This window comes from Scyliorhinus canicula, chromosome 1, assembly GCF_902713615.1.
Source record: "Scyliorhinus canicula chromosome 1, sScyCan1.1, whole genome shotgun sequence".
NCBI classification, from domain to species: Eukaryota; Metazoa; Chordata; class Chondrichthyes; order Carcharhiniformes; family Scyliorhinidae; genus Scyliorhinus; species Scyliorhinus canicula.
Genome location: NC_052146.1, coordinates 312,004,124 through 312,030,833, shown reverse-complemented (window position 1 = coordinate 312,030,833; position 26,710 = coordinate 312,004,124). Strand labels below are relative to the sequence as shown.

General features: G+C 47.5%; 1 protein-coding gene across 2 annotated transcripts in view; it reads left to right on the top strand.

Moving 5' to 3' along the window:
* Positions 1-26,710, top strand: part of LOC119976849 (adenylate cyclase type 8-like) — a 221,708-nt gene that overhangs the window by 176,580 nt on the left and 18,418 nt on the right. For both annotated transcript variants that reach the window (XM_038817615.1, XM_038817613.1), the window contains 2 exons: positions 11,050-11,196; positions 16,591-16,683. In XM_038817615.1, the coding sequence (XP_038673543.1) occupies positions 11,050-11,196; positions 16,591-16,683 (240 nt within the window). The remainder of the gene's footprint in view (positions 1-11,049; positions 11,197-16,590; positions 16,684-26,710) is intronic.

Sequence of the window (26,710 nt, the reverse complement as noted above, 5' to 3'; positions counted from 1 at the left end):
ACTAACCCCGCTGTGTGTTAATACTAACCTCGCTGTCTGTTAATACTAACCTCGCTGTGTGTTAATACTAACCTCGCTGTCTGTTAATACTAACCTCGCTGTGTGTTAATACTAACCCCGCTGTCTGTTAATACTAACCTCGCTGTGTGTTAATACTAACCTCGCCGTGTGTTAATACTAACCCTGCTGTGTGTTAATACTAACCTCGCTGTGTGTTAATACTAACCTCGCTGTGTGTTAATACTAACCCCGCTGTGTGTTAATACTAACCTCGCTGTCTGTTAATACTAACCTCGCTGTGTGTTAATACTAACCTCGATGTCTGTTAATACTAACCCCGCTGTGTGTTAATACTAACCTCGCTGTGTGTTAATACTAACCTCGCTGTGTGTTAATACTAACCCCGCTGTGGTGTTAATACTAACTCCACTGTGTGTTAATACTAACCTCGCTGTGTGTTAATACTAACCTCGCTGTGTGTTAATACTAACCCCGCTGTGGTGTTAATACTAACTCCGCTGTGTGTTAATACTAACCCCGCTGTGTGTTAATACTAACCCCGCTGTGTGTTAATACTAACCCCGCTTTGTGTTAATACTAACCTCGCTGTGTGTTAATACTAACCTCGCTGTGTGTTAATACTAACCCCGCTGTGGTGTTAATACTAACTCCACTGTGTGTTAATACTAACCCCGCTTTGTGTTAATACTAACCCCGCTGTCTGTTAATACTAACCCCGCTGTGTGTTAATACTAACCCCACTGTGTGTTAATACTAACCTCACTGGGTGTTAATACTAACCCCGCTGTGTGTAATACTAACCCCGCTGTGTTAATACTAACCCCGCTGTGTGTTAATACTAACCCCGCTGTTTGTTAATACTAACCCCGCTGTGTTAATACTAACCCTGCTGTGTGTTAATACTACCCCCACTGTGTGTTAATACTATCCCTGCTGTGTGTTAATACTAACCCTGCTGTGTGTTAATACTAACCCCGCTGTGTGTTAATACTAACCCCGCTGTGTGTTAATACTAACCCCGCTGTGTGTTAATGCTAACCCCGCTGTGTGTTAATACTAACCCCGCTGTGTGTTAATACTAACCCCGCTGTGTGTTAATACTAACCCCGCTGTGTGTTAATACTAACCCCGCTGTGTGTTAATACTAACCTCGCTGTGTTTTAATACTAACCTCGCTGTGTGTTAATACTAACCTCGCTGTGTGTTAATACTAACCCCACTGTGTGTTAATACTAACCCCGTTTTGTGTTAATACTAACCCCGCTGTGTGTTAATACTAAACCCACTGTGTGTTAATACTAACCCTGCTGTGTGTTAATACTAACCTCGCTGTGTGTTAATACTAACCCCGCTGTGTGTTAATGCTAACCCTGCTGTGTGTTAATACTAACCCTACTGTGTGTTAATACTAACCTCGCTGTGTTTTAATTCTAACCTCGCTGTGTGTTAATACTAACCCTGCTGTGTGTTAATACTAACCTCGCTGTGTGTTAATACTAACCCCTCTGTGTGTTAATACTAACCTCGCTGTGTGTTAATACTAACCCCGCTGTGTGTTAATACTAACCCCGCTGTGTGTTAATACTAACCCCGCTGTGTGTTAATACTATCCCTGCTGTGTGTTAGTACTAACCTCGCTGTGTGTTAATACTAACCCTGCTGTGTGTTAATACTAACCCCGCTGTGTGTTAATACTAACCCCGCAGTCTGTTAATACTGACCCCGCTGTGTGTTAATACTAACCATGCTGTGTGTTAATACTAACCTCGCTGTGTGTTAATACTAACCCCGCTGTGTGTTAATACTAACCCTGCTGTGTGTTAATACTAACCCTGCTGTGTGTTAATACTAACCTTGCTGTGTGTTAATACTAACCTCGCTGTGTTTTAATACTAACCCCGCTGTGTGTTAATACTAACCACGCTGTGTGTTAATATTAACCCCGCTGTGTGTTAATACTAACCCCGCTGTGTGTTAATACTAACCCCGCTGTGTGTTAATACGAACCCCGCTGTGTGTTAATACTAACCCCGCTGTGTGTTAATATTAACCCCGCTGTGTGTTAATACTAACCATGCTGTGTGTTAATACTAACCCCGCTGTGTGTTAATACTAACCCCGCTGTGTGTTAATACTAACCCTGCTGTGTGCTAATACTAACCTTGCTGTTTTTAATACTAACCTCGCTGTGTTTTAATACTAACCCCACTGTGTGTTAATACTAACCCCGCTGTGTGTTAATACTATCCTCGCTGTGTGTTAATACTATCCTCGCTGTGTGTTAATACTAACCTCGCTGTGTGTTAATACTAACCCCACTGTGTGTTAATACTAACCTCGCTGTGTGTTAATACTAACCTCGCTGTGTGTTAATACTAACCCTGCTGTGTGTTAATACTAATCCCGCTGTGTGTTAATACTAACCCCGCTGTGTGTTAATACTAACCCCGCTGTATGTTAATACTAACCCCACTGTGTGTTAATACTAACCCCGCTGTGTGTAATACTAACCCCGCTGTGTGTTAATACTAACCTCACTGTGTGTTAATACTAACCCCACTGTGTGTTAATACTAACCCCGCTGTGTGTAATACTAACCCCACTGTGTGTTAATACTAACCTCGCAGTGTGTTAATACTAACCCCGCTGTGTGTTAATACTAACCCCACTGTGTGTTAATACTAACCCCACTGTGTGTTAATACTAACCCCGCTGTGTGTTAATACTAACCCCGCTGTGTGTTAATACTAACCCCGCTGTATGTTAATACTAACCCCACTGTGTGTTAACACTAACCCTGCTGTGTGTTAATACTAACCCCGCTGTGTGTTAATACTAACCTCACTGTGTGTTAATACTAACCTCGCTGTGTGTTAATACTAACCCTGCTGTGTGTTAATACTAACCTCGCTGTGTGTTAATATTAACCCCGCTGTATGTTAATACTAACGCCACTGTGTGTTAATACTAACCCTGCTGTGTGTTAATACTAACCTCGCTGTGTTTTAATACTAACCCCGCTGTGTGTTAATACTAACCTCGCTGTGTGTTAATACTAACCTCGCTGTGTGTTAATACTAACCCCGCTGTGTGTTAATACTAACCCCGCTGTGTGTTAATACTAACCCCGCTGTGTGTTAATACTAACCCCGCTGTATGTTAATACTCACCCCACTGTGTGTTAATACTAACCCTGCTGTGTGTTAATACTAACCTCGCTGTGTGTTAATATTAACCCCGCTGTATGTTAATACTAACCCCACTGTGTGTTAATACTAACCCTGCTGTGTGTTAATACTAACCCAACTGTGTGTTAATACTATCCTCGCTGTGTGTTAATACTAACCTCGCTGTGTGTTAATACAATCCTCGCTGTGTGTTAATACTAACCTCGCTGTGTGTTAATACTAACCTCGCTGTGTGTTAATACTAACCTCGATGTGTGTTAATACTAACCCCGCTGTGTGTTAATACGAACCCCGCTGTGTGTTAATACTAACCTCGCTGTGTGTTGATACTAACCCCGCTGTGTGTTAATACTAACCTCGCTGTGTGTTAATTCTAACCTCGCTGTGTGTTAATACTAACCCCGCTGTGTGTTAATACTAAACCCGCTGTGTGTTAATACTAACGTCGCTGTGTGTTAATACTAACCCCGCTGTGTGTTAATACTAACCTCACTGTGTGTTAATACTAAACCTGCTGTGTGTTAATACTAACCCCACTGTGTGTTAATACTAACCCCGCTGTGTGTTAATACTAACCCCACTGTGTGTTAATACTAACCTCGCTGTGTGTTAATACTAACCCCGCTGTGTGTTAATACTAACCCTGCTGTGTGTTAATACTAACCCCGCTGTGTGTTAATACTAACCTCGCTGTGTGTTAATACTAACCCTGCTGTGTGTTAATACTAACCCCGCTGTGTGTTAATACTAACCCCACTGTGTGTTAATACTAACCCCACTGTGTGTTAATACTAACCCCGCTGTGTGTTAATACTAACCCCGCTGTGTGTTAATACTAACCCCGCTGTATGTTAATACTAACCCCACTGTGTGTTAACACTAACCCTGCTGTGTGTTAATACTATCCCCGCTGTGTGTTAATACTAACCTCACTGTGTGTTAATACTAACCTCGCTGTGTGTTAATACTAACCCTGCTGTGTGTTAATACTAACCTCGCTGTGTGTTAATATTAACCCCGCTGTATGTTAATACTAACGCCACTGTGTGTTAATACTAACCCTGCTGTGTGTTAATACTAACCTCGCTGTGTTTTAATACTAACCCCGCTGTGTGTTAATACTAACCTCGCTGTGTGTTAATACTAACCTCGCTGTGTGTTAATACTAACCCCGCTGTGTGTTAATACTAACCCCGCTGTGTGTTAATACTAACCCCGCTGTGTGTTAATACTAACCCCGCTGTATGTTAATACTCACCCCACTGTGTGTTAATACTAACCCTGCTGTGTGTTAATACTAACCTCGCTGTGTGTTAATATTAACCCCGCTGTATGTTAATACTAACCCCACTGTGTGTTAATACTAACCCTGCTGTGTGTTAATACTAACCCCACTGTGTGTTAATACTAACCCCGCTGTGTGTTAATACTAACCCCGCTGTGTGTTAATACTAACCCCGCTGTATGTTAATACTAACCCCACTGTGTGTTAACACTAACCCTGCTGTGTGTTAATACTAACCCCGCTGTGTGTTAATACTAACCTCACTGTGTGTTAATACTAACCTCACTGTGTGTTAATACTAACCTCGCTGTGTGTTAATACTAACCCTGCTGTGTGTTAATGCTAACCTTGCTGTGTGTTAATATTAACCCTGCTGTATGTTAATACTAACGCCACTGTGTGTTAATACTAACCCTGCTGTGTGTTAATACTAACCTCGCTGTGTTTTAATACTAACCCCGCTGTGTGTTAATACTAACCTCGCTGCGTGTTAATACTAACCTCGCTGTGTGTTAATACTAACCCCGCTGTGTGTTAATACTAACCCCGCTGTGTGTTAATACTAACCCCGCTGTGTGTTAATACTAACCCCGCTGTATGTTAATACTCACCCCACTGTGTGTTAATACTAACCCTGCTGTGTGTTAATACTAACCTCACTGTGTGTTAATATTAACCCCGCTGTATGTTAATACTAACCCCACTGTGTGTTAATACTAACCCTGCTGTGTGTTAATACTAACCCCACTGTGTGTTAATACTAACCTCGCTGTGTGTTAATACTAACCTCGCTGTGTGTTAATACAATCCTCGCTGTGTGTTAATACTAACCTCGCTGTGTGTTAATACTAACCTCGCTGTGTGTTAATACTAACCTCGATGTGTGTTAATACTAACCCCGCTGTGTGTTAATACGAACCCCGCTGTGTGTTAATACTAACCTCGCTGTGTGTTGATACTAACCCCGCTGTGTGTTAATACTAACCTCGCTGTGTGTTAATACTAACCTCGCTGTGTGTTAATACTAACCCCGCTGTGTGTTAATACTAAACCCGCTGTGTGTTAATACTAACGTCGCTGTGTGTTAATACTAACCCCGCTGTGTGTTAATACTAACCTCACTGTGTGTTAATACTAACCCTGCTGTGTGTTAATACTAACCCCGCTGTGTGTTAATACTAACCTCGCTGTGTGTTAATACTAACCCCGCTGTGTGTTAATACTAACCCTGCTGTGTGTTAATACTAACCCCGCTGTGTGTTAATACTAACCCTGCTGTGTGTTAATACTAACCCCGCTGTGTGTTAATACTAACCTCGCTGTGTGTTAATACTAACCCTGCTGTGTGTTAATACTAACCCCGCTGTGTGTTAATACTAACCCCACTGTGTGTTAATACTAACCCCACTGTGTGTTAATACTAACCCCGCTGTGTGTTAATACTAACCCCGCTGTGTGTTAATACTAACCCCGCTGTATGTTAATACTAACCCCACTGTGTGTTAACACTAACCCTGCTGTGTGTTAATACTAACCCCGCTGTGTGTTAATACTAACCTCACTGTGTGTTAATACTAACCTCGCTGTGTGTTAATACTAACCCTGCTGTGTGTTAATACTAACCTCGCTGTGTGTTAATATTAACCCCGCTGTATGTTAATACTAACGCCACTGTGTGTTAATACTAACCCTGCTGTGTGTTAATACTAACCTCGCTGTGTTTTAATACTAACCCCGCTGTGTGTTAATACTAACCTCGCTGTGTGTTAATACTAACCTCGCTGTGTGTTAATACTAACCCCGCTGTGTGTTAATACTAACCCCGCTGTGTGTTAATACTAACCCCGCTGTGTGTTAATACTAACCCCGCTGTATGTTAATACTCACCCCACTGTGTGTTAATACTAACCCTGCTGTGTGTTAATACTAACCTCGCTGTGTGTTAATATTAACCCCGCTGTATGTTAATACTAACCCCACTGTGTGTTAATACTAACCCTGCTGTGTGTTAATACTAACCCCACTGTGTGTTAATACTAACCCCGCTGTGTGTTAATACTAACCCCGCTGTGTGTTAATACTAACCCCGCTGTATGTTAATACTAACCCCACTGTGTGTTAACACTAACCCTGCTGTGTGTTAATACTAACCCCGCTGTGTGTTAATACTAACCTCACTGTGTGTTAATACTAACCTCACTGTGTGTTAATACTAACCTCGCTGTGTGTTAATACTAACCCTGCTGTGTGTTAATACTAACCTTGCTGTGTGTTAATATTAACCCTGCTGTATGTTAATACTAACGCCACTGTGTGTTAATACTAACCCTGCTGTGTGTTAATACTAACCTCGCTGTGTTTTAATACTAACCCCGCTGTGTGTTAATACTAACCTCGCTGTGTGTTAATACTAACCTCGCTGTGTGTTAATACTAACCCCGCTGTGTGTTAATACTAACCCCGCTGTGTGTTAATACTAACCCCGCTGTGTGTTAATACTAACCCCGCTGTGTGTTAATACTAACCCCGCTGTATGTTAATACTCACCCCACTGTGTGTTAATACTAACCCTGCTGTGTGTTAATACTAACCTCACTGTGTGTTAATATTAACCCCGCTGTATGTTAATACTAACCCCACTGTGTGTTAATACTAACCCTGCTGTGTGTTAATACTAACCCCACTGTGTGTTAATACTAACCTCGCTGTGTGTTAATACTAACCTCGCTGTGTGTTAATACAATCCTCGCTGTGTGTTAATACTAACCTCGCTGTGTGTTAATACTAACCTCGCTGTGTGTTAATACTAACCTCGATGTGTGTTAATACTAACCCCGCTGTGTGTTAATACTAACCCCGCTGTGTGTTAATACTAACCTCGCTGTGTGTTGATACTAACCCCGCTGTGTGTTAATACTAACCTCGCTGTGTGTTAATACTAACCTCGCTGTGTGTTAATACTAACCCCGCTGTGTGTTAATACTAAACCCGCTGTGTGTTAATACTAACGTCGCTGTGTGTTAATACTAACCCCGCTGTGTGTTAATACTAACCTCACTGTGTGTTAATACTAACCCTGCTGTGTGTTAATACTAACCCCGCTGTGTGTTAATACTAACCTCGCTGTGTGTTAATACTAACCCCGCTGTGTGTTAATACTAACCCTGCTGTGTGTTAATACTAACCCCGCTGTGTGTTAATACTAACCCTGCTGTGTGTTAATACTAACCCCGCTGTGTGTTAATACTAACCTCGCTGTGTGTTAATACTAACCCTGCTGTGTGTTAATACTAACCCCGCTGTGTGTTAATACTAACCCCACTGTGTGTTAATACTAACCCCACTGTGTGTTAATACTAACCCCGCTGTGTTTTAATACTAACCCCGCTGTGTGTTAATACTAACCCCGCTGTATGTTAATACTAACCCCACTGTGTGTTAACACTAACCCTGCTGTGTGTTAATACTAACCCCGCTGTGTGTTAATACTAACCTCACTGTGTGTTAATACTAACCTCGCTGTGTGTTAATACTAACCCTGCTGTGTGTTAATACTAACCTCGCTGTGTGTTAATATTAACCCCGCTGTATGTTAATACTAACGCCACTGTGTGTTAATACTAACCCTGCTGTGTGTTAATACTAACCCCACTGTGTGTTAATACTAACCTCGCTGTGTGTTAATACTAACCTCGCTGTGTGTTAATACTAACCTCGCTGTGTGTTAATACTAACCCCACTGTGTGTTAATACTAACCCCGCTGTGTGTTAATACTATCCTCGCTGTGTGTTAATACTATCCTCGCTGTGTGTTAATACTAACCTCGCTGTGTGTTAATACTAACCTCGCTGTGTGTTAATACTAACCCCACTGTGTGTTAATACTAACCCCGCTGTGTGTTAATACTATCCTCGCTGTGTGTTAATACTAACCCCGCTGTGTGTTAATACTAACCTCGCTGTGTGTTAATACTAACCTCGCTGTGTGTTAATACTAACCTCGCTGTGTGTTAATACTAACCTCGCTGTGTGTTAATACTAACCCCGCTGTGTGTTAATACTAACCCTGCTGTGTGTTAATACTAACCCCGCTGTGTGTTAATACTAACCCCGCTGTGTGTTAATACGAACCCCGCTGTGTGTTAATACTAACCTCGCTGTGTGTTGATACTAACCCCGCTGTGTGTTAATACTAACCCCGCTGTGTGTTAATACTAACCCCGCTGTGTGTTAATACTAAACCCGCTGTGTGTTAATACTAACCTCGCTGTGTGTTAATACTAACCCCGCTGTGTGTTAATACTAAACCCGCTGTGTGTTAATACTAACGTCGCTGTGTGTTAATACTAACCCCGCTGTGTGTTAATACTAACCTCACTGTGTGTTAATACTAACCCTGCTGTGTGTTAATACTAACCCCACTGTGTGTTAATACTAACCCCGCTGTGTGTTAATACTAACCCCACTGTGTGTTAATACTAACCTCGCTGTGTGTTAATACTAACCCCGCTGTGTGTTAATACTAACCCTGCTGTGTGTTAATACTAACCCCGCTGTGTGTTAATACTAACCTCGCTGTGTGTTAATACTAACCCTGCTGTGTGTTAATACTAACCCCGCTGTGTGTTAATACTGACCCCGCTGTGTGTTAATACTAAACCCGCTGTGTGTTTATACTAACCCCGCTGTGTGTTAATACTAACCTCGCTGTGTGTTAATACTAACCCCGCTGTGTTTTAATACTAACCCTGCTGTGTGTTAATTCTAACCCCGCTGTGTGTTAATACTAACGCCGCTGTGTGTTAATACTAACCTCGCTGTGTGTTAATACTAACCCCGCTGTGTGTTAATACTAAACCTGCTGTGTGTTAACACTAACGTCGCTGTGTGGTAATACTAACCCCGCTGTGTGTTAATACTAACCTCACTGTGTGTTAATAATAATCCTGCTGTGGGTCAATACTTACCCCACTGTGGGTTAATTCTAACCCCGCTGTGTGTTAATACTAACCTCGCTGTGTGTTGATACTAACCCCGCTGTGTGTTAATACTAACCCCGCTGTGTGTTAATACTAACCCCGCTGTGTGTTAATACTAAACCCGCTGTGTGTTAATACTAACCTCGCTGTGTGTTAATACTAACCCCGCTGTGTGTTAATACTAAACCCGCTGTGTGTTAATACTAACGTCGCTGTGTGTTAATACTAACCCCGCTGTGTGTTAATACTAACCTCACTGTGTGTTAATACTAACCCTGCTGTGTGTTAATACTAACCCCACTGTGTGTTAATACTAACCCCGCTGTGTGTTAATACTAACCCCACTGTGTGTTAATACTAACCTCGCTGTGTGTTAATACTAACCCCGCTGTGTGTTAATACTAACCCTGCTGTGTGTTAATACTAACCCCGCTGTGTGTTAATACTAACCTCGCTGTGTGTTAATACTAACCCTGCTGTGTGTTAATACTAACCCCGCTGTGTGTTAATACTGACCCCGCTGTGTGTTAATACTAAACCCGCTGTGTGTTTATACTAACCCCGCTGTGTGTTAATACTAACCTCGCTGTGTGTTAATACTAACCCCGCTGTGTTTTAATACTAACCCTGCTGTGTGTTAATTCTAACCCCGCTGTGTGTTAATACTAACGCCGCTGTGTGTTAATACTAACCTCGCTGTGTGTTAATACTAACCCCGCTGTGTGTTAATACTAAACCTGCTGTGTGTTAACACTAACGTCGCTGTGTGGTAATACTAACCCCGCTGTGTGTTAATACTAACCTCACTGTGTGTTAATAATAATCCTGCTGTGTGTTAATACTAACCCTGCTGTACATTATTACTAACACCGCTGTGGGTCAATACTAACCCCGCTGTGTGTTAATACTAACCCCGCTGTGTGTTAATACTAACCCTGCTGTGTGTTAATACTAACCCTGCTGTGTGTTAATACTAACCTCGCTGTGTGTTAATACTAACCCCGCTGTGTGTTAATTCTAACCCCGCTGTGGGTCAATACTTACCCCACTGTGGGTTAATTCTAACCCCGCTGTGTGTTAATACTAACCTCGCTGTGTGTTAATACTAACCCCACTGTGAGTTAATACTAACCCTGCTGTGTGTTAATACTATCCCCGCTGTGTGTTAATACTAACCTCGCTGTGTGTTCATCCTAACCCCGCTGTGTTTTAATACTAACCCCGCTGTGTGTTAATACTAACCTCGCTGTGTGTTAATACTAACCCCGCTGTGTGTTAATACTAACCCCGCTGTGTGCTAATACTAACCCCGCTGTTGGTCAATACTTACCCCACTGTATGTTAATACTAACCCCACTGTCTGTTCATACTAACCCTGCTGTACATTATTACTAACCTCGCTGTGTGTTAATACTAACCCTGCTGTACATTATTACTAACCTTGCTGCATGTTAACATTAATCCCACTTTGTGCTGACACTAAACCTGTTGTGTGTTATAATGAACTCTGTGTGACCATTCACATGATGCTGATGGTGAATATTGGGCCTGATTTTTCTTTTTGGGCTGTTTCCAGGAGCTGTACTGTGAATCACACGATCAAGTGGGAGTTTTGTTTGCTTCTATCCCAGAATTTCATGCTTTCTTCTCGCAAGCTGAGGGAAATCAGCAGGGAATTGAATGCCTGCAGCTGCTCAATGAGATCATCGCTGATTTTGATGATGTAGGTATCCCAGTGTGAATACGAAATGATGCTGACTGGTGTTGCTCATACACGGCAGGTCAACAATATTACAATTATACAGGGCATTGGTGAGGCCACACCTGGAGTATTGTGTGTACATCACAGGGCTTCTCACGCAGTATGGTACACCCTAGTTTTTGCCTTTATGTTTTCCTTGACTTCCTTGTTTAGCCATGGAACATTTTTCTCCCTTTTTCAATTCCCCTTCCTCTCAGGAATATACTTTAATTGAGAGGTGTTTAATATCTCCCTGAACATCCACCATTGTTCCTCAACTGTCCCACATTCAATTATTTGTGCCCTGTCTATCATAGAATCATAGAATTTACAGTGCAGAAGGAGGCCATTCGGCCTATCGAGTCTGTACCGGCTCTTGGAAAGAGCATCCTACCTAAGCCCACACCTCCACCCAATCCCCACACCTCCACCCTATCCCCATAATCCCACCTATTTGGACACTAAGGGCAATTTAGCCTGGCCAATCCACCCAACCTGCACATCTTTGGACTGTGTGAGAAACCGGAGCACCCGGAGGAAACCCACGCACACAGGGGGAGAACGTGCAGACTCCGTACAGACAGTGCCAGGAATCGAACCTGGGACTCTGGAGCTGTGAAGCAATTGTGCTAACCCTTCAGCTCCCTATTTATCCACGATACATCCTGCTATTTCTACTCTGACCAGCAGGTGGCACTGGGAGTAATCCTGTGATCACGACCTTTGAGGTCCGACTTCTCAGCTTTCTTCCTAACTCCCTGTATCCTGCTGTTAGGACTTCACACCTCTTTTTTACCTATGTCAGTGGTACCGATGTGACCATGACCACCAGCTGTTCAACCCCCCCCACCTCCAGAATGTCCTGTACCCGCTCCGAGACATCCTTGACCCTAGCACCATGGAGGAAACATTCCATCCTGGAGTCCCGTTTGCAGCCACAGAAACACCTATCAATTTCCCTTCCAATTAAATCCCCTGTAACTATCGCATTCCCACATTATTTACTCCTCCCCTCTGCAGCAGAACCAACCATGGTGCAGTGAGTTTGGCTGTTGTTGTTTTTCCCTGAGAGGCTATTCCCTTCAACAGTATCCAAAATGGTATATCTGTTTTGCAGGGTAATGACCATTGAATGTCAAGGGGCGGTGGTTAGATCCTCTCTTGTAGGAGATGGTCATTGCCTGGGGCTTGTGTGGCACGAATGTAACTTTCCCCTTGTCAGCCCCAAGCCTGGATATTGTCCAGGTCTTGCTGCATTTGGACATGGTCTGCTTCATTATCTGAGGAGTCGCGAATGGTGCTGAACATTGTGCAGTCATCAGCAAACATCCCCACTTCTGACCTTCTGATGGAAGGGAGATCATTGATGAAGCAGCTGAAGATGGTTGGGCCGAGGACACGACCCTGAGGGACTCCTGCAGTGATGTCCTGGAGCTGAGATGATTGACCTCCAACCACCACAACCATCTTCCTTTGTGCCAGGTATGAGTCCATCTAGTTTCCCCCCTAAGTCCCATTGAGTCCAGTTTAGCTACGGGCTACTTGATGCCACACTCAGTCAAATGCTGCCTTGATGTCAAGGGCAGTGACTCTCACCTCACCTCTGGTATTCAGCTCTTTTGTCCGTGTTTGAAACAAGGCTATAATGAGGTCAGAGGTTGAGTGCCCCTGGCGGAACCCAAACTGAGTGTCTGTGATCAGGTTATAAGACCATAAGACATAGAATCAGAATTAGGCCATTCGCCCATCGAGTCTGCTCCGCCATTCAATTTTGGCCAATATCATCTTTAATAACAGACTCTAAAATCTTACCAATGACCGAAGTCAGGCTAACCGGCCTATAATTTCCCGTCTTCTGCTTCCCTCTCTTCTTAAACACCTAGTGTTAAGAAGCTAGTGTTACTTTAGCCACTTTCCAGTCCTCTGGGACCCTTCCTGCCTCCAGTGACTCCTGAAAGATCATCACCAACGTCTCCAAAATGTCCTCAGCTATCTCTTTTAGGACCCTGGGGAGTCCATCTGGTCCAGGTGATTTATCCACCTTCAGACCTTTCAGTTTCCCCAGAACCTTCTCCTTAGTGAAGATCTAACTCAAGAGCGGACTATATGGTCAATGGAAGAGTCCTGGGGAAAATTGATGTACAGAGAGATCTGGGAGTTCAGGTCCATTGTACCCTGAAGGTGGAAACGCAAGTCGATAAAGTGGTCAAGAAGGCATACAGCATGCTTGCCTTCATCGGACGGGGTATTGAGTACAAGAGTTGGCAGGTCATGTTACAGTTGTATAGGACTTTGGTTCGGCCACATTTGGAATACTGCGTACAGTTCTGGTCGCCACATTACCAGAAGGATGTGGATGCTTTGGAGACGGAGCAGAGGAGGTTCACCAGGATGTTGCCTGGTATGGAGGGTGCTAGCTATGAAGAAAGGTTGAGTAGATTAGGATTGTTTTCGTTGGAAAGACGGAGGTTGAGGGGGGACCTGATTGAGGTCTACAAAATTATGAGAGGTCTGGACAGGGTGGATAGCAACAAGCTTTTTCCAAGAGTGGGGGTGTCAGTTACAAGGGGTCACGATTTCAAGGTGAGAGGGGAAATGTTTAAGGGAGATGTGCGTGGAAAGTGTTTTACGCAGAGGGTGGTGGGTGCCTGGAACGCTTTACCAGCGGAGGTGGTAGAGGCGGGCACGATAGCATCATTTAAGATGCCTCTGGACAGGTATATAAACGGGTGGGGAACAGAAAGAAGTAGACTTTGGAAAATAGGCAACAGGTTTAGATGAAGGATCTGGATCGGCGCAGGCTGGGAGGGCCGAAGGGCCTGTTCCTGTGCTGTAATTTTCTTTGTTCTTGTTCTTTGTTCTCACCTCTGCCCCCTGGTTCTCCTGGAGCTCTGGCATCCTACTGGTGTCTTCCACCATGAAGACTGATGCAAAGTAACTATTCAGTTCCTCTGCCATTTCTTTGTTTCCTATTATTACTGCTCCAGCCACATTTTCCAGTGGTCCAATGTCTATTTTTGCCTCTCTCTTGCCTTTTATATATTGAAAAAACTCTTCTTATCTTCCTTTATATTACTAGCTAACTCGCACTCGTACTTCATCTTCTCCCCCTTATTGTTTTTTTAGTTGCCCACTGCTCGCTTTTAAAGGCTTCCCAATCGTCTGGCTTCCCGCTAATCCTCGCCACTTTGTCTGCTTTTTCTTTTGCTTTTATGCTGTCCTTGTGAAAATGAAAAAATGAAAATCGCTTATTGTCACGAGTAGGCTTCAATGAAGTTACTGTGAAAAGCCCCTAGTCGCCACATTCCGGCACCTGTTTGGGGTGGCTGGTACGGGAACTTGACTTCCCTCATGAACCATGGATGCCTTGTCCTCCCCTTAGCATGTTTCCTCCTCCTTGGGATGAATTTCTGTTGTGCCTCCCGAATAACCCCCAAAAACTCCTGCTGTTGCTGTTCAACTTTCTTCCCTGCTCGGCTCCTTTAGCACACTGGGCTAAATCGCTGGCTTTTAAAGCAGACCAAGGCAGGCCAGCAGCACGGTTTGATTCCCATACCAGCCTCCCCGTACAGGTGCCGGAATGTGGCGACTAGGGGCTTTTCACAGTAACTTCATTGAAGCCTACTCGTGACAATAAGCGATTTTCATTTCATTTCTTTTTCATTTTCCAATCAACTCCGGCCAGCTCCTCCCTCATGTCTTTGTAGTTACCCTTATTTAATTGTAATACCGTTACATCTGATTGCAGCTTCTCCCTCTCAAACTGCAGGGTAAATTCTATCAGATTGTGGTCACTGCTCCCTAAGGGTTCCTTCACCTTAAGTTCCCTAATCAAGTCTGCCTCATTACACATCACCAAATCCAGAATTGCCTGTTCCCTAGTCGGCTCTGTCACAAGCTGCTCCAAAAAAACATCTCTCAGACATTCCACAAATTCCATTTCTTGGGATCCACTACCAACCTGATTTTCCCAGTCCATCTGCATATTGAATTCCCCATGATTATTGTGATATTGCCTTTTTTACATGCCTTTTCTATTTCCTGATTTATTTTCTGCCCCACATCCTGACTCCTGCTCGGGGGCCTGTACATAACTCCCATCAGGGTCTTTTTACCTTTGCGATTCCTCAACTCTACCCACAGAGATTCTATGCCTTCTGATCCTATATCGCTCCTTGCTGTCGATTTAACTTCATTCCTTACTAACAATGCAACCCCGTCCCCTTTGTCCATCTGCCTGTCCTTTCGATAGGACACATATCCTTGGATATTTAGATCCCAGCCCTGATCCCCTTGCAGCTACGTCTCTGTGATGCCCGCAACATCGTACAGCACAGTAGGATAGTGGTTAGCACGATTGCTTCACAGCGCCAGGGTCCCAGATTCGATTCCCGGCTTGGGTCACTGCCTGTGCGGAGTCTGTACGTTCTCCCTGTGTGTGCGTGGGTTTCCTCCGGGTGCTCCAGTTTTCTCCCACAGTTCTAAGATGTTCAGGTTAGGTGGATTGGCCATGCTAAATTGCCCTTAGTGTTGGGTGGGGTTACTGGGTTATGGGGATAGGGTGGAGGTGTGGGTTGGGTGGGGTGCTCTTTCCAAGAACTGGTGCAGACTCGATGGGCCTAATGGCCTCCTTCTGCACTGTAAATTCGATGATTCTATGCACTGGCCAATTTCAATGTGCGTAACAAGCTCATTTGCTTTGTTCCGTGTACTGCGCGCATTTAAGTACAACACCCTCAATCCTGCATTGACCACCTCCCTTCTCACACTTGTCACTTTTTGTTTTGCCTGAGGTGATGTTGTTCTATTATTTGTGTTCTCTATTTCCCCATCAGTTATTACACCTTCTCAGCTCACACTCTGGTCATACTAGTTCCCCCCCGCCATACTAGTTTCAATCCTCCCGTGTGACACTAGCAAACCTCGCAGCCAGGATATTGGTGCCGTTCCAGTTTAGATGCAGCCCGTCCTTCTTGTACAGGTCCCACCTGCCCCGGAAGAGATCCCAATGGTCCAGAAATCTGAAACCCTCCCTCCTACACCACCAGTTTAGCCACGTGTTTAGCTGCTCTATCTTCCTATTCCTAATGATGTGGAGATGCTGGCGTTGGACTGGGGTGAGCACAATAAGAAGTCTTACGACACCAGGTTAAAGTCCAACAGGTTTGATTCAAACACGAGCTTTCGGAGCGCAGCTGCGCTCCGAAAGCTCGTGTTTGAATCAAACCTGTTGGACTTTAACCTGGTGTTGTAAGAGTTGCTATTCCTCGCCTCACTGGGACGTGGCACAGGGAATAATCCTGCGATTACAACATGTTATTGCTTAATTTGAGCAGAGTAAAGTTAACCTCTCTTTTCCATGGTCTTTTTACATAGCTGTTGGGTGATGCACGCTTTGAGAATATTGAAAAGATCAAGACCATTGGGAGTACATATATGGCAGTATCGGGATTGGCGTTAGATCACCAGGTAATCCTGTATCCACTTGTCTGATCTTTTGTGGCATTTGTCTGGTAAATTCCATGCGTGATAACATATTTGAGCTCACACATTCCTTGTAATAATTACCTTGTAGCAGCATGTCCAGGATGTGCTGAAATGCTGTCTCAGACTGACGTATTAGCAGCTACTCAGAAATTGACAGCATTACTGATATCACAGCACAATCAACTGGGACGATTACTGAAAACAATTTGAGGGGAATTCTCGTCCCAACATGTCAATGACTATTGCAAATTTGGTACACTCAAAACATTCCTCAATCTAGTTGAACAACTCTGGTACTGGAGGGCCCGCTGTAACCTGCTTTAAAGGCACAAGTGGTTTAATTTTGCAGAGAATGACATGGACGATGCATGGTCTTGTGCGTGACGAATACAGTAGTCCCCCTTTATAACGCGGGTGTTGGGGTCCAAGACAGCCACCCGTGTTGCAACCGAGCCGCGGATATCCACGATGGGGGTTTTAAATTTATTTAAAAATCTATGCTAGCGCTTCCCAGAGAGTCTACGGGGGGCGGGGGGAGAGGTCAGACCCCCGTAGACTCACAATGGGAAGCGCTAGCATAGATTTTTAAATAAATTTAAAACCCCCATCGTGGATCCAATTAAAATTTCAGCGGCCGGCTCACTTTGATCCGGAGAGGGAAGCTGCTCTCTCACTGTAATCAGCCGGCCGCTGAAATTGACACTGCCGGCTGCTCTCTCCCTCCAATCAGAAACATTAAAACTTAAAAGTTGGATTGGAGGGAGAGAGCAGCGGGCAGTGTCAATTTCAGCGACCGGCTCACTTTGATCCGGAGAGGGAAGCTGCTCTCACTGAAACAATCAGCCGCCCGCTGAAATTGACACTGCCCGCTGCTCTCTCCCTCCAATCCAACTTTTAAGTTTTAATGTTTCTGATTGGAGGGAGAGAGCAGCCGGCAGTGTCAATTTCAGCGGCCGGCTCACTTTGATCCGGAGAGGGAAGCTGCTCTCACTGAAATAATCAGCCGGCCGCTGAAATTGACACAACTGACAGTTGGGGTCCATCAGCCCCCCCGCGGTATATCGCGAACCGCGGTATTGCGGAGCGCAGTATAACGGGGGACTACTGTATTTGCTTCTGATGAACAATCTTGTAAAGAAATCTAAGCCCTTAATCAGCACAAAGCTGTTGATTCGAGTAACCAAGTCCATAGTGAGATTTATTCACCTGCGCTGTCTCTTTGCTGTCAGGATGAACCTCAGCACGGACAGTGAGAATAAAAGGAACGTGGTCACTCGTCACCTGACACCAAGCACAGATCAGAGGAAACTGAAATTAAGGCTGTACAGAATAATTATTTTCTCCAGTGTTTGTTCAACAAGGATCCGACAAAATCGAAACTATATCAGAAAGATTGTAAGAGTTTCAAAATGTTGGGTGCAGCCTGATGCGCAATTGGCCGCAGCTTGCTCAAGATGTGGCCAATCACCACATCCCTTCCAATTCAGATTTTAAGAAATGATTTCCCAAGGCAGAGGCGTTGCTGGTTAAGCCAGCATTTCTATAACCCATCCCTAATTACCCTTGAGGAGGTGGTGGTGAGCTGCCTTCTTGAATTGTGACAGTGCCTGTGGTGTAGGTACATCCATAGTGCTGTTAGAGAGGGAGTTCCAAGTCAGGGTGGTGAGTGACTTGGAGGGGAACCTCCTGGTGGTGGGGTTCCCAGGTATCTGCTGCTCTTGTCCTTCTAGATGATGTAAGTTGAAGGTTAGGAAGGGGCTCTCTGAGAAGCCTGGGTGAGTTGCCTCAGTGTATCTTGTAGACGGTACACACGGCTGCCACTGAGCATCAGTGGAGAGGAAGTGGATTTCCACCTTCCCTCGGATTGGCATCTTTCCTCGGATTGGCTCCTTTCCTCGGATTGGCATCTTTCCTCGGATTGGCTCCTTTCCTCGGATTGGCACTTTTCCTCGGATTGGCACCTATCCTCGGATTGGCATCTTTCCTCGGATTGGCACCTTTCCTCGGATTTCCACCTTTCCTCGGATTGGCACCTTTCCTCGGATTGGCATCTTTCCTCGGATTGGCATCTTTCCTCGGATTGGCACCTTTCCTCGGATTGGCATATTTCCTCAGATTGGCATCTTTCCTCGGATTGGCATATTTCCTCGGATTGGCATCTTTCCTCAGATTGGCATCTTTCCTCGGATTGGCTCCTTTCCTCGGATTGGCACCTTTCCTCAGATTTCCACCTTTCCTCGGATTGGCATCTTTCCTCGGATTGGCATCTTTCCTCAGATTGGCATCTTTCCTCGGATTGGCACCTTTCCTCGGATTGGCACCTTTCCTCGGATTTCCACCTTTCCTCAGATTTCCACCTTTCCTCGGATTGGCACCTTTCCTCGGATTGGCATCTTTCCTCGGATTGGCATCTTTCCTCAGATTGGCATCTTTCCTCGGATTGGCACCTTTCCTCGGATTGACACCTTTCCTCGGATTGGCATCTTTCCTCGGATTTCCACCTTTCCTCGGATTGGCACCTTTCCTCGGATTGGCATCTTTCCTCGGATTGGCATCTTTCCTCGGATTGGCATCTTTCCTCGGATTGGCACCCCGTGGTGGTGGATAAGGTGAACGCCCTGTTGATCTTAAACCCCTGACAGGGTCACTAGTGACGGTAAGGTTGTAGGGGAGGAACCAGACAGAGCCCAGTCCAGAACAAGTCCTCATGGCAAACCAGGCGGAAGATACTTGTGAGGTACCAACGGCGGCGATGGCGGAGGAAGGCTGCAGCAATAGGCGGGACCGCCCATGTTCCCTGTTAACTCAGGCACTTCAACTTTGACGTCGCTGCCCTGCTACTGGCCCAAAGAGCAGGCGAAGAGCAGCTGAGGGAAGATGACGATGGTTAACCTTCTGCTGATGAGGAAAACCCGAGGAAGAGCCCAGGACACATGGACGTGGTTTCACCATCAACAACTTACTCGTCAACCGACTCTGGGCACCAAGGAGCCCCACGTGACTCTTCATCATCTACGAGGTGCCAAGAAGCAACAGGCAACTGTCGTGAGTGCCTACACCCCAACCTTTTATGCCAATAATCAGTTCAAATAAGCCTGCGACTCTGCCCTGGACACCATCCTCTCCACCATCCCGAAGGAAGATAACATCATCTTCCTTGGGGACTTCAATACAAGGGTTGTGAAGAACTCCCAAATCTGGAAGGAAGCTTCGCAAAGGAAGGAGTTTAACATTTTGTTGCACAACGGGGACTTGAGTGCAGTGTTAAGGGGAAATTGTCAGTTGTTCCTTTTTGGATGTGAAGCTAAAAAGTTTAATATTGTATTCGTAATAAGGTTTTGTTTGAAAATACCAAAGCTCTATTCTGCACACCATTACCAATCATTCTTCCCGCACAGTCTTATTGGGGTTTTGGTGAGGGGTTTTTCAGCGAGTAGCCTGCAGCAATCCATCCCACCCTGTGTGCCACCCAAGCCAACACCGCACGGTGACATCCCGTGCACATATGGGCAGCACGGTGGCACAGTGGTTAGCACTGTTGCTTCACAGCGCCAGGGTCCCAGGTTCGATTCCCGGCTTGGGTCACTGTCTGTGTGGAGTCTGCACGTTCTCCCCGTGTCTGCGTGGGTTTCCTCCGGGTGCTCCGGTTTCCTCCCACAAGTCCCGAAAGACGTGCTGTTAGGTAATTTGGCCAGTCTGAATTCTCCCTCTGTGTACCTGAACAGACGCCGGAATGTGATGACATAGATATTTACATATTATTTACAGTGCAAAAGGAGGCCATTCGACCCATCGAGACTGCACCGGCTCCTGGAAAGAGCGCCCCACCCAAGGTTAACACCTCCACCCTATCCCCATAGCCCAGTAACCCCACCCAACACTAAGGGCAATTTTGGACACTAAGGGCAATTTATCATGGCCAATCCACCTAACCTACACATCTTTGGACTGTGGGAGGAAACCGGAGCACCCGGAGGAAACCCACGCACACAGGGGGAGGACGTGCAGACTCCACACAGACAGTGACCCAGCCGGGAATCGAACCTGGGACCCTGGAGCTGTGAAGCGATTGTGCTATCCACAATGCTACCGTGCTGATGAGGGGCCAGAAATGTGGGAGCGCCATGCGGTAATGCCTCCCCGGTTAGTGACCCATCACCGCACACCACCCCGGTACCCAACCCCCACACCTCGAGTGTGTCAGGAATAGTTGAGTGTGGCAGAATAAAGGTGCTGTGCAGGCTCAGTGTAGCTGCCAGGGCAGCAGTGCCCAGGAAGATGCCAATCACTCCTGGTTTGATACCCAAATCCATTCTCCACAGGGGGTGAAGGGCAGACATGTTGGCATGGTGAGTACCCCCATGTCTAACCAGGTCTAACAGGCTACACGGTGGCCCTGGCATGCACTGCAGCCCCTGCCCCTGCATATTTCCAACCCCCCCCCCCCCCCCCCCCCCCCCCCCATTCCCATCACCACCCCCGGCCACTCCCCTGACACTGTGCCCTCGCTACTGGACCCCTGGTCCCAGCGATGCCTGACATTGAGGGCCCTCTAACTCCATTATCTGCCCCCGCCGGCAGAGCTACCAGTGGCTGGTGCTCCATCAATACCCTCGGCGGCCCCTGTCCTGTGCCCTCCTGTGTGGTCTGCTGTTGGGGTCCTCCTTGGGTAGACCCTGTGATACCCTTCCAGCAGGGTGGCACCATGCCTGGTGGCAGTCATGCAGGCAGGGCTCACGGGTGGGGCTGGGCCGGGGGGCGGGCACCGATTGGGACTGCGGTGTGCTGTGGGTCCTTTGTGTGGCGCACCAGTTGTGCCGATTTGTCTGGGGGTAGGATGGATGGGGGTAGGATGGGTGGGGGTAGGATGGATGGGGGTAGGATGGATGGGGTAGGATGGATGGGGGTAGGATGGATGGAGGTAGGATGGGTGCGGGTAGGATGGGTGGGGGTAGGATGGGTGGGGGTAGGATGGATGGGGGTAGGATGGGTGGGGGTAGGATGGGTGGGGGTAGGATGGGTGGGGGTAGGATGGGTGGGGGTAGGATGGATGGGGGTAGGATGGGTGGGGGTAGGATGGATGGGGGTAGGATGGGTGGGGGTAGGATGGATGGGGGTAGGATGGGTGGGGGTAGGATGGGTGGGGGTAGGATGGATGGGGGTAGGATGGGTGGGGGTAGGATGGATGGGGGTAGGATGGGTGGGGGTAGGATGGGTGGGGGTAGGATGGATGGGGGTAGGATGGGTGGGGGTAGGATGGGTGGGGGCAGGATGGGTGGGGGTAGGATGGATGGGGGTAGGATGGATGGGGTAGGATGGATGGGGGTAGGATGGATGGAGGTAGGATGGGTGCGGGTAGGATGGGTGGGGGTAGGATGGGTGGGGGTAGGATGGATGGGGGTAGGATGGGTGGGGGTAGGATGGGTGGGGGTAGGATGGGTGGGGGTAGGATGGGTGGGGGTAGGATGGATGGGGGTAGGATGGGTGGGGGTAGGATGGATGGGGGTAGGATGGGTGGGGGTAGGATGGATGGGGGTAGGATGGGTGGGGGTAGGATGGGTGGGGGTAGGATGGATGGGGGTAGGATGGGTGGGGGTAGGATGGATGGGGGTAGGATGGGTGGGGGTAGGATGGGTGGGGGTAGGATGGATGGGGGTAGGATGGGTGGGGGTAGGATGGGTGGGGGCAGGATGGGTGGGGTAGGATGGATGGGGGTAGGATGGATGGGGGTAGGATGGGTGGGGGTAGGATGGGTGGGGGTAGGATGGGTGGGGGTAGGATGGGTGGGGGTAGGATGGTGTGGGGTAGGATGGGTGGGGGTAGGATGGGTGGGGTAGGATGGGTGGGGGTAGGATGGGTGGGGGGTAGGATGGATGGGGGTAGGATGGATGGGGGTAGGATGGATGGGGGTAGGATGGGTGGGGGTAGGATGGATGGGGGTAGGATGGGTGGGGGTAGGATGGGTGGGGGTAGGATGGGTGGGGGTAGGATGGGTGGGGGCAGGATGGATGGGGATAGGATGGATGGGTGGGGGTAGGATGGATGGGTGGGGGTAGGATGGATGGGGGTAGGATGGGTGGGGGTAGGATGGGTGGGGGTAGGATGGATGGGGGTAGGATGGATGGGGGTAGGATGGGTGGGGGTAGGATGGATGGGGGTAGGATGGGTGGGGGTAGGATGGGTGGGGGGTAGGATGGATGGGGGTTAGGATGGGTGGGGGTAGGATGGGTGGGGGTAGGATGGATGGGGGTAGGATGGGTGGGGTAGGATGGATGGGGGTAGGATGGATGGGGGTAGGATGGATGGGGGTAGGATGGGTGGGGGTAGGATGGATGGGGGTAGGATGGGTGGGGGTAGGATGGATGGGGGTAGGATGGGTGGGGGTAGGATGGGTGGGGGTAGGATGGATGGGGGTAGGATGGGTGGGGTAGGATGGGTGGGGGTAGGATGGATGGGGGTAGGATGGGTGGGGGTAGGATGGGTGGGGGTAGGATGGGTGGGGGTAGGATGGATGGGGGTAGGATGGATGGGGTAGGATGGATGGGGGTAGGATGGGTGGGGGTAGGATGGGTGGGGGTAGGATGGATGGGGGTAGGATGGATGGGGGTAGGATGGATGGGGGTAGGATGGGTGGGGGTAGGATGGGTGGGGGTAGGATGGGTGGGGGTAGGATGGGTGGGGGTAGGATGGGTGGGGGTAGGATGGGTGGGGGTAGGATGGATGGGGGTAGGATGGGTGGGGGCAGGGTCGCAGTGCGCAGGCGGCGCATGGTCACAGCCAGTGGCCAACTGGGCTGGGCTGAGGGTGTCACTGGCAGGACGAGGGGCAATGTGCCAGGGTGGGTGCCAATGGCCATGCGTCCGCCAGGCGGGGCACTGCTCCCCTGCTGCTCCTGCTGTGGGGCAGCGCTTCGGATGGTTGCACAGAACTGTGCCAACGCCAGGGGGCCATGGGCTGGGCTGGACCACGCCCATCTGATTGATGGGTCGGCTGAGGTCTGTGTGTTCCTGTCTGGTGGCCTGGGGAGGTGGGGGAGGGAGAGGGTGGGCAGGGGCACCCACACAGCTGGTGGCACTCAGCATATCTGAGGTCACAGCGGGCAGTCAGTGGGGTGTCCAGCCAGATGCCTGCCTTGCAGGCTGCTCGAATGGCGGTCAGTGCCCAGACACCCCAGTCCCGGGGCCTCACCCTGACCCCATGGCCCATTACCTGGTTTCCCCCCCCCCGGCCCTGGAAGATACACCCCGGCCATCGACACAACTGGAAACCTCACCGTTACACCGGTGGTAACTTGGCTTACCTCCTCTCTTTCCCTCAGCCGCCTTGGTGCCTGACTCCTGAGGTTAAACACCACAAGTAAACAGCGCCGTTGTCACTCCGGCCTGATGGAGGCGGAGCATCGCGGGAAGCCGGAGATACCGGCTCGGGCCCGTTAATGATAGTGTAACGGGCGTTACTATACAATTTGAAAGCCCTCGACAGCAAACGGCACGCACCGCATTCACATCACTATCGGGGTGGTGAGCATGGTGTTCCGTTGATGGCGGACTGAGAATCTCATCCATGATATTTCAAAAGAAAACGTTATTACGGGCAGCACGGTGGCACAGTGGTTAGCACTGGTGCCTCACTGCACCAAGATCCCAAGTTCAATCCCAGCTCTGGGTCACTGTCCATGTGGAGTTTGCACATTCTCTCCGTGTTTGCGTGGGTTTTCCCCCACAACCCAAAGATGTGCGGGGTAGGTGGATTGGCCATGCTAAATTGCCCCTTAATTGGAAAAAATTAATTGGGTACTCTAAATTTATATAAAAAAAGAAAACTTTATTGCTAACACAGTATTTAAATCTTTAACTTCACACCAGAAAATAGCTGACAATTACTCCTTAAAATATACTACTCATTACAGTGAATACAATACCCTTAACTACTATCTTTATTCCCACTTAAATAACAAGGAAGTAAACCATCTCAGCTCTCAATCCACCTTAACTACCAATGGCACAGTGGAATACTTGCTTTAGAGAAATAATCTTTGAGAAAGAGATCTGTTCACACTATTGTACAGAACAGATCTGACTCCTGTCAGACCCCTGCAGAAACCCTGGCTGTATATCGTCAATGTACATCTTCAAAAGATGTTTCTCAATTTCTTTTCACTCTCCTCAGTCCTCAGACAAGTCTGCACTGCTTTAAAGACTCTTAATCTCAAAGAACAAAGAAAATTACAGCATAGGAACAGGCCCTTCGGCCCTCCCAGCCTGCGCCGATCCAGATCCTTTATTTAAACCTGTCGCCCATTTTCCAAGGATCTACTTCCCTCTGTTCCCCGCCCGTTCATATATCTATCCAGATGCATCTTAAATGATGCTATCGTGCCCGCCTCTACCACCTCCGCAGGCAAAGCATTCCAGGCACCCACCACCCTCTGCGTAAAAAATTTTCCACACACATCTCCCTTAAACTTTCCCTCTCCCACCCTGAAATTGTGACCCCTTGTAATTGACACCCCCACTCTTGGAAAAAGCTTGTTGCTATCCACCCTGTCCATACCTCTCATAATTTTGTAGACCTCAATCAGGTCCCCCCTCAATCTACGTATTTCCAATGAAAACAATCCTAATCTACTCAACCTTTCTTCATAGCTAGCACCCTCCATACCAGGCAACATCCTGGTGAACCTCCTCTGCACCCTCTCCAAGGCATCCACATCCTTCTGGTAATGTGGCGACCAGAACTCCACGCAGTATTCCAAATGTGGCCTAATCAAAGTCCTATACAACTGTAACATGACCTGCCAACTCTTGTACTCAATACCCCGTCCGATGAAGGCAAGCATGCTGTATGCCTTCTTGACCACTCTATCGACCTGCACAGCCACCTTCAGGGTACAATTGACCTGAACTCCCAGATCTCTCTGCACATCAATTTTCCCCAGGACTCTTCCATTGACCGTATAGTCCGCTCTTGAATTAGATCTTCCAAAATGCATCACCTCACATTTGCCTGGATTGAACTTCATCTGCCATTTCTCTGCCCAACTCTCCAATCTATCTATATTTTGCTGTATTTTCTGACAGTCCTCCTCGCTATCTGCAACTCCACCAATCTTAGTATCATCTGCAAACCTGCTAATCAGACCACCTATACTTTCCTCCAGATCATTTATGTATCATTCTATCTCTCATTTTCACAGGGACATGTCTGTCCTGCACTCTAATCAACCTTTCCTTAAAAGACTCCCACATTTCAAATGTGGATTTACCCTTAAACAGCTGCTCCCAATCCACATTCCGTAGCTCCTGCCGAATTTTGTTATACTCTGCCTTTCCCCAATTTAGCACTCTTCCTTTCGGACCCTCCTGTCCTTGTCCATGAGTATTCTAAAACTTACGGAATTGTGATCGCTATTCCCAAAGTAATCATCGACTGAAACTTCAACCACCTGACCGGGATCATTCCCCAATACCAGGTCCAGTATGGCCCCTTCCCGAGTTGGACTATTTACATACTGCTCCAAAAAACTCTCCTGGATGCTCCTTACAAACTCTGCTCCATCTACGCCTCCAACACTACACGAATCCCATTCAATGTTGGGGAAGTTAAAATCTCCCATCACAACCACCCTATTGCTCCTACATTTTTCTATAATCTGTCTGCATATTTGTACCTCTACTTAATGCTCGCTTTTGGGAGGCCTGTAGTAAAGTCCCAACAATGTTACTGCACCCTTCCTATTTCTCAGCTCCACCCATATTGCCTCAGTGCTCGAATCCTCCATCGTGCCCTCCTTAATCACAGCTGTGATATCATCTCTGACGAGTAATGCAACTCCTCCACCCCTTCTACCTCCCTCTCTATCCCTCCTGAAGCATCTATACCCTGGGATATTCAGTTGCCAGTCCTGCCCTTCCCTCAACCAAGTCTCAGTTATACCAATAACATCATATTCCCAGGTACTGATCCAAGCCCTGTTGGCTGCTGACGCTATGAAAGTGGCATATTTCTG